General features: G+C 42.3%; 1 protein-coding gene across 1 annotated transcript; it reads left to right on the forward strand.

Moving 5' to 3' along the window:
* Positions 1-9,056: 9,056 nt before the first annotated feature.
* Positions 9,057-11,868, forward strand: LOC129350868 (uncharacterized; the record flags this gene model as incomplete). Its single annotated transcript, XM_055018886.1, has 5 exons — positions 9,057-9,099; positions 9,174-9,666; positions 10,479-10,915; positions 11,629-11,676; positions 11,786-11,868. Coding segments are annotated over 5 exons (1,104 nt in total), but the record flags the coding sequence as incomplete, so codon positions are not given.
* Positions 11,869-12,333: the final 465 nt, after the last annotated feature.

Consider the following 12,333-nt stretch of genomic DNA (forward strand, 5'->3'; position numbering starts at 1 on the left):
TTAAATGAAAATTTTAAACTTTATTCATGTCTTCTGAAGCCGTTTTCTGCTTCCACTGCACAACACTTCAGAGGAAATATTATACTTTAAAATAATAATAATAACATGATGTTTGGTTGTAAACTACTAAGATGTTTACACAAGCACAGCTGAGATGATGCCTGATAAATCAGATAGTATGACATAAAAGCTGGAAATATTATTAGAATTATATGATAGATAGATTTTATTGTCATTGCCTATTCTTATACAATGAAATTTCATTTGCTAGTTCTCTTTGTCACAGCAGCATGTAAAACAATGTGGGGTGTAAAGTGCAAGTTCAGCTCAGGCTTACAACATGGCTTTTGTAGCCCTGAGGAAAAGCTGTTTTGAAGTTTTCCTGTCCGTGCCCTCATGACCCTGAGCCTGCCAGGTGTCAAAAAGACATCGTCTGGGGTGTGTGTGGTCCAACCTGATCTTTTCGGCTCTGTTTCTCAGCCAGGCAGAGTACATTTCTTCCAGGGGTTGGAGTGGGGCACAGATGATCTTTGATGCGGTCTTGGTGATCTGCTTCAGGTTTTTCCTCTCTTCTGAGGTGCAGCTGGAAAACCACACCGTGCATCCATAGCTCCACACTGGTGGAAGGTCTCCACCATCACCCCGATAGACATGTCCAGAAGGAAAAAGCTCATAATCATGAAAGAGATGAAGTAAGGAAGCACCCACTTGTTGTAGTTACTCACAGGCTGAAGAGGGAACACAAGAGAGGAGACACGTAATTGTATTTTTTAATGTGCGCGTTAAAGTTATTTCCCACAAACTGAAAACCACACACAGCCACATTTTAACATGTTGTTCTGTCTGACCACTGCAGCATGCTTCATGTCATGGTTACATGGTTTGTTGTGCTAGCCTGTTGCTTTTAGGAGTTCTTATTAGTAGTGCCAACATGCTGTACTCCGAGCACTGCTGCTATCATTGTCATCTGAATTCAATATGATACAAACAATTTTGATCATAAGGTCAGTGGTTCAAACCCCCACCTGTGCTGTAATGTATTTGTGACAAATAATTATTTTGAAGTTGAATTTAGTTCACCATTAGACACTGGACAGTTTAACTGTGGCTACTCTTCCTGGAGACCTTGCTTTTAAATGTCATACCTTTTCCAGACATATACTGTATAGCCATGGATTTGCTCCATGGTGCTGATCCATAATCTGCCCTTTATTATTCATAGTGCTAATAATTAAGTTTAAAAAATTTAAATGATATAGAAATCATGTATTTAAATGTATTTGTGCTTTTATTCAGTTTGACTATCCACTTTGCGCAAGACAGCAAGGTTATAAAAGTTACATATTTTATATTTATGCATATTATATTTAATTAGTCTATATATACAAATGTTTTAAACAAGCACTGATATCTTTAAATGAGAGGTTGAGAAAACCACAATTCAAATTCTTCTAATTATTATTTTTGTTGTATTTATACTGCAATAGTCCAAAATTATGTGAAAATGCATGTACATAGTTTTAGTGAAATAACACAACCTATTCCTCATTGCCTCTAGAAACAGGAAACACACTGCAACTCACTGACAGTAAAATAATACACCTCTCTAATGTCCTTTGCCCATGACAAAAGAAACAGAGAAACAAAAAGAAGCCTGGCATACTCTTTCCTCAGCACGCTGTGTGGTTAACTAGCGGCTGATGAGAGGTGTGTGCAGAGTCAGACACACACACAGGATGCTCACTTCACTTCCTCAGTCATCTTGCAAAAATACACCGTACACAAACGACTACCACTGCAAAACCTCCTCACCATCAGGACCATCAGTTGCTGAAGCCCCCGCCCCCGTGCCTGCTGTTAATGGAGTATTTCTGTAGTTTGGTATTTTTACTTTTGCTTCATTCAGTGATGCAGTTTCAGTGGTCTCATCAGAGAAAATCATATCCATATACAGATTTTTATTAATTCCAGGGCTGGTTCAGTAAAGATTATAATAACTACATCTGATAATTCTTTGTCGCAGTTGGAATGTTGCAGCCTGAGAGATGGTTGAGAAGGTTTGCAGTTCTTGTTTTAGCAATATGTTATAATAGAAGATCTTTATTGTCATTGTGCATGAAATTATCTGCAAACCAGCAAAGTGTATCAGTCTGAGGTATCTAAAAATAAATAAAGAATAATGCTTCTAAAGCCAATAATAAACAGAATATTTTGAGGGAATATTCTGAAAAGGAAAGAAAAGCTCCATTCTCACTCCTCTCAGGATAAACTGTCATTAAAGTTGACTTTAAATTTAGCTTCAACACGAGATAAAAATATTTACTTTCATTACTGATGTCAAGTTTTAATAAAGTTCATGCTACCTTTATAAAAGGATGAAAGTGAGTAAATTGTATTTCTGTCTTTTCTCCTGTCATCCAGATGTTCAGAGGGAGATGATGCCACATCTGGTCCAGCTGATGGAAGGTCTTGAAGTTCTCTGACTGGCCTTGACTGAAGATGGTCGTCTCACTGGATTTAAGGTTCAGATGCTCAGTAACAAACTCCACCAATGTGCCAACAGGGAAGCTTTAGGTTTATTAAATGTTGCTATGAAGGTTTCGCTGTTTTTCTTTGTGAATGCAGTGTGCTCCAACTGAAAGTTGAATTAGAACTTAAAAGTAAATCCTTCCATCTGAAAGGATTTAGTTGCATTAATAACCTCATAACATTCTAATTTTTATTCCAGTCTTAGTTGGAAATAGAATCTCTGTATTGATTCAGGTAAAAACTGAACTTCACAGCATGTTGAAGCAAAACAACCAGATGAAAACTGTGATGGTGTTGGATTGTCAGACCATAATGTTGCGGCTCAAAGCAGCTTTTCTAGCTCAGTTCATTCTGACATTCAGCTATGAATCAACACAGCAGATGGTGATCCATGCTGTGGAAGTCTCACATCTCCTGATTTAATGGAGCTGCTTTGCACTTTTTACACTGTTTATTCACCAACACTTTATTTAATAAAAGTCCCATCTAGTTTTTATGAGGAATGTGATGTTTTAATTTCTCTGTGAATAACTGCAGTCTAATGCAACAGCTGGAATTGTAACATCTGTCCTGATATTGATCATGAACCCTCTAACCCTCTGCTGACTATTATCTGAAAACAGGAATGTTCTGCTTTCATTACTGAGCACACCGCCTAGTAAGAGGAGCACTTTTCAGAAATGACTCATGGGTATTTATTCTTTAAATGAAGACAAGATGATTGATTGGTAGCTACAGACACTTGTTTGTATTTTGTTCCCTTTAGATATGAAAATAGAGTTCAGTTTGTTTCCTGAAGGCCTGTTTTAACATTCCCTGGAAATGGACCAAGTGATGCAACCAATGTCTGAGTGTATCGGGGAAGAAGAGGATCTGAATTGGAGGTAGGGGGTCTGCGGTTATTCACTGAAGGTGTTTCTATCGCAGCTCTGTGCAGCAGACTGATCAGTCCAGAGCTGGCTCTCCATTCACACTGTACAGAGATCTAGCATGTCTCTCCAAATGATTAATAAAGATGTCTTATTACCAAAACCATGCCTGGTGCTGGTTTTTCTTGAACATTTCTACACCTTTTTAACTATTTTAAACCACATAGTATCTATCGTTCATCCTTCCACCTGTTCTCTGCCCACTTTCACTCTAATACTATTTCCTTTTGTTCATGTTTTCATCAGTTTGTTTCAAATGCCATGACTTCTAAGTTGGAGTAAAATGCACTCTGAATTATGTAGGTTACCAGTAATGAAGCAACAGCTGAGTCAACTATTGAGCAAATTTTCATACATGTTCTGGCATCAGCAGTTTCTGGTTTGACTCCACAACAAATATTACCAGTTTCTACTGACATCTGGATGGAATTAAAGCACGTGTTCATCTTCTCTGTTGGCCAATCCTGGATTAACCAACAAAGGGGTTAAAACAGGCTGTAGGGCCAATTTCAGACCCTCTCACCACCTTGGTAATTTGGCGATAATGTAATTAAATGTAGAAAATGTATGACATCTAAGCACAAAATCAAATGACATTAAAGTTTGAATACTTGAGCATATTAACTGTATTTGTATAGCACAGTTTATACACAAAGTGCAGCTCATGGTGCTTTACATCAAAGAAGAGAGTAAAATGAAATGAAAAAAAATGTGACAAAGCATAGTTCAATAAAAATACAAGACCACAATACAAGTGAATACTCCTAAATTACATGAAATTACATAGACTCCAGCCTGAAATCAGATTCTACTATAGTAGCTTTAGCAAAGGCTATCTTAGGAGCTAGCTCACTACTTAGCCTGCAGTCACTGCTACTTTTCACAAAATGTAAAGCTTTCTATGCTTTATGGTTTTGATATAACAAATTCTGAAACTGAGAGTCTGTAAGATCAATATACAAATACAACAAGGAGGTTTTTAAAAAATGGTGAACTATGGTAGCTTTAGCAAAGACAATCATAGCAGCTAGCTAGCTAACTACTTAGCTTGCATTTACTGATACTTATCTTCGTTTTTCGCTAAAATTGCAAATTTTTTATCATAATATTTGTAAGATGAGAAAAAATCTCAAAAAGATAAATTCAAGTCTTTGTTTCAGTTTTAAATATATGCTTGACTTTGTAATAATGACATAAAGCAGCTTAAAGTAACTAGTGTAGATATTGTAAAACCAAGTCAGTTTGCTGACTATATAAAAGTATTTTAACATTTGCTGTTATCCTGTAAAGCTACATGCTCTCACTTAAACTTTTATCAACTAACTGTACTAGAAAACAAATTTACATGTCAATCAATTATATAAAATAATTTTCAGAATACTTTTTGAGACTCCTATGCAGTTTGCTTCCATTTGATACTATAATATTTTTCTAATATTACTGTTCTGTTCTGGTTTGTTTGTCTCAGATCTGTTGCACTGTACAAACACATACTGTACATACTGAGAGTATTGTGTGGAATACACATACTCAGGAATGTACTATTGCTTGATGTAAGTAGAAACACTGAGGAAACAATGTTTTGGATTTTTGTCAGTGATTAAACAGGACAGGTGTCTGTAGAACTATTGGAGATGTTACCTTTCTGTGTTAGCGGCAGAAAAACCGAGACAAACATTTACATAAAAAGACCCAGTTGGGGTAGATCAAGCCTTGTGTTGTTTCCAGGTGGAGCAGCACCACCCAGGGATATTATCTTCTTCATAACATATTGACATGTCCGTCAAAATCCGGATCTTAATGTGACTCAGACAGATGTGGAACCTGCTGGATTCATGTCGGAAATAATAAGGTTTCACTGAATGTCACTGTGGATTCAGCAGAAACATTTAAACACCTCCAGAGGTCCAGTTTGCTGCCCACAGCTGCTGTGTGTCACATTGTTTCCTCTGACTTGAATAAATACCTGAAGAATCACAGCAGCAGAAACCATCAGTGCGTCTTTACGCGCATTTACACACGTGGCGCAGCAGCGGTCACTTAGGATAAATTCTATTCTGTGGACTTGAACACACCATGTCAGCTGTTCCACATAGACTGAAGGTTTATAGGGTGGAAGTATTTGTATTAAAGCTTCTCTGGATGAATCCTGAGCCCCATTAGAGTGTCAGGAATTTTATTAAGATAAATCGTCGTTGCGCACAAAATTTGATTTGGCTGTTTTAGATGTGATTGGACTGGAGTTACAAGGTGAATTTTGTGCAAACTCCTGCGTGTACATGGAACAAGGCAAGTGTCGAAACAAATAAATTGACATCATGGATGCTTTATTGAAGGCCCGTGCGAGCATTGTTTAAAACCATGGAAACGCTCCGAACGCATATAAAAGGCCTGCAGACCTTCGATCGGCCTCTTTTTGCACCTGGACTTGACATAGACCTTTTGCAAAGCGATCTATAAAAGCATTTCAACAACCTACTGAAGACAGACCTCAGCGGATCATCGTGAGAAGAAGAAGAGGAAGAAGAAAAAGAACAAGAAGAAGAAGAGCCTGCCGGAGAAAGCACCAGTTGAAGCACCTGCAGTTTGCGTTCAGGTAAGAAAATTCATTTCATGCTTTTCCTGCGTCTCACTCATCCTCTGATCTCTGTGAACATTTTGAAAACGGTTTCAGTCCAAGAAATGAGAATAATTTGTTGAATTTAAAGTCTGTTGAGTATCAGAATTTCGGGTTTTTTTTTGTAAAACACAGTTTGAGTGATGTTTTCTTTGTGTAAATTAGTTTTTTTGTGAGTTTTACTGTGTAAAAGTTCTGAAATAAGTTGACAAAACGCTAAAGTGATTTGATGAAAGTGTTTTTTTGTTTTACATTACCGTTCAAAAGTTTGGGGTCACAATTTCATGTTTTCCATAAAAACTCACACTTTAATTCATGTGCTGATATAATTGCACAAAGGTTTTCTAATCATCAGTTATCCTTTCGACACCATTAGCTAACACAATGTAGCATTAGAGCACAGGAGTGATGGTTGCTGGAAATGTTCCTCTATTTATTGTCATATGATATGATTTGTTGGTTTGTTTGTGCTGAGACCAGTAATATGACTCAAAAACAGGCAAAAACTCTGAATATTGTCCACATCAAACATCTATATTTTTATACAGGATTGTAAAAGTTTTAGATAAAGATGGCGACTGGGCTATTTTTCATAAAATAACTGATTGTGCATTTTTGGTAACCACGGAGATGATGGAAGCATTAGGAGAAGGGGGGGTGATGACGTCAGAACGTGCAGATGAGCCGAAATGACTGTGAGAAATGAACTTTTTTAAGTTTCTAGCTGCAATTTTTTTTAAATTAACAATTTACAAATTAACTGTATTTTGGTAAATAATATAATTACTAAAAAAGTATAAATTTTCCTGTAAACTGAATGATTTAGGCTTTGAATAATCTGCATATCAAAAAATCTGTATTGTTATGAATGGTAATTTGTTCTTTTACATTTGACCATCAAATTACACAGTATTTTCACGATGTTTAATTTTCAAGAACAAAAACAATTGCTGTTTTGTAGACATTTGCTGGTATTTGAAAGAACAATGATGCATACTAAGGATACAAAAATGTAGATGTGACAGTTCTGAATAATTTATAAAGAATAAGTAATAAAATCATGTATCTATTTAGACGCCGACTGTAGGGAAAAAATATGTAAATAATGTCTATGTCACAAATCTGTATTTTTACTAATAATAAACTGTTCTTTGACATTGTTTACACACTTCAAATCAGCTAAAATATAATCATTTGAAAGTGCTCAGACCCTCTTCTTAAACAGTCACATTTAAAGTTCATTTTAATACGATGTGGTTATTTGGTGTGATGGTGGAGACACCAGTGAAGTGATTTTATTAACGTGTTTCTGTGTAGATGCATCACTGCTGCATGTGACTAGATCTGAATCTGTTCTGTGTATTTAGTATTTAGTGGTTGAGCGGAATCTCTGTGAGAAATAATGGTTTTGAACAGCTGTAACTTTTTGAACAATTTACTGTTATTATATTATTAAAGCTTAGCATTTCTAAATGTAACTGCATAAACTGGTACAATAATGGTAAAATGATAAAAACTTTACATAACTGGTAAATAATGTCTACATCAAAAATCTATATTTTTATGAGTGGTAATTTGTTCTTTAACAAAATTTGACCTCAAAATCCCACTATTTTCACTGTATTTATTTATTTATATTAGCATAGATATTTTCTTTTTTTAAAAAAATATGTATTAAGGGCTAAAATGTAATTTGTGTTTAAAGAAGTGTCATAGATACAATATGAGGAAGAAGTAAAACAGGTGTAACGTTGGTTTGTGATATTGCAGACCTCTGCACTGTCAAAAAAGTAAACTACAGTCTATTCAGCAGAGTTGTTATTCTGATTCGTTTGAACATGACAATTAAAAAAGCTATACTTGACTTGAAAATACACATCAGACCAATCGTGTGTACCTCATTATGTCTGAATTTGTAATTGTGAATGAGCTGAAAATGTAATTAGCTGTTGGTACAACAAAGTTGGAAAAAAAACCACAGGGTTTCCCAGAATAAACCTCATGTTCTCTTTCCCTTGGCTTACAATGACTCAGCTACGACCCGCTGTAGCTCAACAGGTTGAGTTTGGGATTATAGTTCTTGATGCAGTGGTCATGGGTTCGAATCCACTTCATGGCCCTTTACTGCAGGTCCTTCCCACTTTCCTGTCTCTCAATAAAACCAGAGAAAGGTCAAAAAAATAACTGAAAGAAGAAGAAATGATTGTGGGGTTGATTGGCTTCTGGTAGTTCTATGAGTCGCACTATTCATCTAATAAACAAGCAGATATTGGCCAACTGAAGAGTTAATAGCAGTGACTCTTCACAGAACAATGTAACTGGGACAAGAATGAAATATGATTTAGTAAATCGTTGAGATAATTCAGTCATTTACAGCAGCAACAGTGTCTGAGCAGCTTCACCACTGTGTTCACGTGGATCCAGTGTAGTGTGATGGAATCCAGTGGACGATGTGAGGAGCAGAAAGTCTCTGATGGTTAAAATGTTGCTTTGTTTCTGTCTCCAGAGGACTTGGGACCTTCACTGAAGCCCCGATCCACTGATCCAGGGAGACTCCCTGCAACAGAACTCCAACCGGTTTTCACAGACACACACACACACACACACACACACACACACACACACACACACACACACACCACCTCCTCCTCCACCATGCTTTCCCCTTTGCTCCTCCCTTCTCTCCTCTCTCCTCCTCCTCCTCCATCCTTTCCCCTCTTGCTCCTCCCTTCTCTCCTCTCTCCTCCTCCTCCTCCATCCTTTCCCCTCTTGCTATTCCCTTCTCTCCTCTCTCCTCCTCCTCCATCCTTTCCCCTCTTGCTCCTCCCTTCTCTCCTCTCTCCTCCTCCTCCTCCATCCTTTCCCCTCTTGCTCCTCCCTTCTCTCCTCTCTCCTCCTCCTCCATCCTTTCCCCTCTTGCTCCTCCCTTCTCTCCTCTCTCCTCCTCCTCTTCCTCCATCCTTTCCCCTCTTGCTCCTCCTCCTCCTCCTCCTCCTCCTCTTCCACCTCTTGCTCCTCCTTCCCCTCTATTCCTCCTCCTCCAGCTTCTTCCCCTTCTCCTTCATGCCCTGCCCCCTGTCTCTCCCATTCTCCTCTCTCTCCTCCTCCTTCTCCTCCTCCTCCTTCTCCTCCTCCTTCTCCTTCTCCTCCTCCTTCTCCTCCTCCATCTCCTCCGCCATCTTCTCCTCCTCCTTCTCCTCCTCCTGCTCCTCCGCGATCTTCTCCTCCTTCTCCTCCTATTTCTCCTTCTCCTCCTCCTTCTCCTCCTCCATCTCCTCCTCCTTCTCCTCCTCAATCTCCTCCGCCATCTTCTCCTCTTCCTTCTCCTCCTCCATCTCCTCCGCCATCTTCTCCTCCTTCTCCTCCTATTTCTCCTTCTCCTTCTCCTTCTCCTCCATCTCCTCCTCCTTCTCCTGCTCCTTCTCTTTCTCCTCCTCCCTCTCCTCCTCCATCTTCTCCTAATTCTCCTCCTCCATCTCTTCCGCCATCTTCTCCTCCTTCTCCTTCTCCTCCTCCTCCCTCTCCTCTGCCATCTCCTCCTCCTTCTCCTCCTCCATCTTCTGATCCTTCTCCTCCTCCTTCTCCTCCTCCATGCTCCTCCTCCTCTTTTCTTCCTCTCCCTACTCCTCCTCCTCATCTACGCTCCTCCACCTCCTCTTTTCTTCCTCTCCCTACTCCTCCTCTTCTACGCTCCTCCCCCTCCTCTTTTCTTCCTCTCCCTACTCCTCCTCTTCAACGCTCCTCCCCCTCCTCTTTTCTTCCTCTCCCTACTCCTCCTCTTCTACGCTCCTCCCCCTCCTCTTTTCTTCCTCTCCCTACTCCTTCTCCTCTTCTACGCTCCTCCCCCTCCTCTTTTCTTCCTCTCCCTACTCCTCCTCTTCTACGCTCCTCCCCCTCCTCTCTTCTTCCTCTCCCTACTCCTTCTCCTCTTCTACGCTCCTCCCCCTCCTCTCTTCTTCCTCTCCCTACTCCTCCTCTTCTACGCTCCTCCCCCTCCTCTCTTCTTCCTCTCCCTACTCCTCCTCTTCTACGCTCCTCCCCTCCTCTCTTCTTCCGCTCCCTACTCCTTCTCCTCTTTTACGCTCCTCCACCCCCTCTTTTCTTCCTCTCCCTACTCCTCCTCTTCTACGCTCCTCCCCCCTCCTCTCTTCCTCTCCCTACTCCTCCTCTTCTACGCTCCTCCCCCTCCTCTCTTCTTCCGCTCCCTACTCCTTCTCCTCTTCTACGCTCCTCCACCCCCTCTTTTCTTCTCTCCCTACTCCTCCTCTTCTACGCTCCTCCCCCTCCTCTTTTCTTCCTCTCCCTACTCCTCCTCTTTTACACTCCTCCCCCTCCTCTCTTCTTCCTCTCCCTACTCCTCCTCTTCTACGCTCCTCCCCCTCCTCTCTTCTTCCGCTCCCTACTCCTTCTCCTCTTCCTTCTCCTTCTCCTCCTCCTCGCTCTCCTCCATCTCCTCCGCCATCTTCTCCTCCTTCTCCTCCTCCGTCTCTTCCACCATCTTCTCCTCCTTCTCCTTCTCCATCTCCTCCTCCTTCTCTTCCTCCTCCGCCATCTTCTCCTCCTTCTCCTCCTATTTCTCCTTCTCCTCCTCCTCCTCCTTCTCCTCCATCTCCTCCTCCTTCTCCTCCTTCTTCTCTTTCTCCTCCTCCCTCTCCTCCTCCATCTCCTCTGCCATCTTCTCCTCCTTCTCCTCCTCCATCTCTTCCGCCATCTTCTCCTCCTTTTCCTTCTCCTCCTCCATCTCCTCCTTCTCCTCCTCCATCTTCTGACCCTTCTCCTCCTCCTTCTCCTTCTCCATGCTCCTCCTCCTCTTTTCTTCCTCTCCCTACTCCTCCTCCTCATCTACGCTCCTCCACCTCCTCTTTCTTCCTCTCCCTACTCCTCCTCTTCTACACTCCTCCCCCTCCTCTGTTCTTCCTCTCCCTACTCCTTCTCCTCTTCTACGCTCCTCCCCTCCTCTCTTCTTCCTCTCCCTACTCCTCCTCTTCTACGCTCCTCCCCCTCCTCTCTTCTTCCTCTCCCTACTCTTTCTCCTCTTCTACGCTCCTCCCCCTCCTCTTCTTCCTCTCCCTACTCCTCCTCTTCTACGCTCCTCCCCCCTCCTCTCTTCTTCCTCTCCCTACTCCTCCTCTTCTACGATCCTCCCCCTCCTCTCTTCTTCCGCTCCCTACCCTTCTCCTCTTTTACGCTCCTCCACCCCCTCTTTTCTTCCTCTCCCTACTCCTCCTCTTCTACGCTCCTCCCCCTCCTCTCTTCTTCCTCTCCCTACTCCTCCTCTTCTAAGCTCCTCCCCCTCCTCTCTTCTTCCGCTCCCTACTCCTTCTCCTCTTCTACGCTCCTCCACCCCCTCTTTTCTTCCTCTCCCTACTCTCCTCCTCTTCTACGCTCCTCCCCCTCCTCTTTTCTTCCTCTCCCTACTCCTCCTCTTTTACACTCCTCCCCCTCCTCTTCTTCTTCCTCTCCCTACTCCTTCTCCTCTTCTACGCTCCTCCCCCTCCTCTCTTCTTCCGCTCCCCTACTCCTTCTCCTCTTCCTTCTCCTTCTCCTCCTCCTCGCCTCCTCCATCTCCTCCGCCATCTTCTCCTCCTTCTCCTCCTCCTCTCTTCCACCATCTTCTCCTCCTTCTCCTCCTATTTCTCCTTCTCCTCCTCCTCCTCCTTCTCCTCCATCTCCTCCTCCTTCTCCTCCTTCTTCTCTTTCTCCTCCTCCTCTCCTCCTCCATCTCCTCTGCCATCTTCTCCTCCTTCTCCTCCTCCATCTCTTCCGCCATCTTCTCCTCCTTTTCCTTCTCCTCCTCCATCTCCTCCTTCTCCTCCTCCATCTTCTGATCCTTCTCCTCCTTCTCCTCTCCTCCTCCATGCTCCTCCTCCTCTTTTCTTCCTCTCCCTACTCCTCCTCCTCATCTACGCTCCTCCACCTCCTCTTTCTTCCTCTCCCTACGCTCCTCCTCTTCTACGCTCCTCCACCTCCTCTTTTCTTCCTCTCCCTACCTCCTCCTCTGCTACGCTCCTCCCCCTCCTCTTTTCTTCCTCTCCCTACTCCTCCTCTCTCTACGCTCCTCCCCCTCCTCTCTCTTCTCCTCTCCCTACTCCTCCTCTTCTACGCTCCTCCCCCTCCTCTCTTCTTCCGCTCCCTACTCCTTCTCCTCTTCTACGCTCCTCCACCCCCTCTTTTCTTCCTCTCCCTACTCCTCCTCTTCTACGCTCCTCCCCCTCCTCTCTTCTTCCTCTCCCTACTCTCCACTCTTCTACACTCCTC

The sequence above is a fragment of the Amphiprion ocellaris genome, chromosome 16, assembly GCF_022539595.1.
Source record: "Amphiprion ocellaris isolate individual 3 ecotype Okinawa chromosome 16, ASM2253959v1, whole genome shotgun sequence".
Classification (NCBI taxonomy): domain Eukaryota; kingdom Metazoa; phylum Chordata; class Actinopteri; family Pomacentridae; genus Amphiprion; species Amphiprion ocellaris.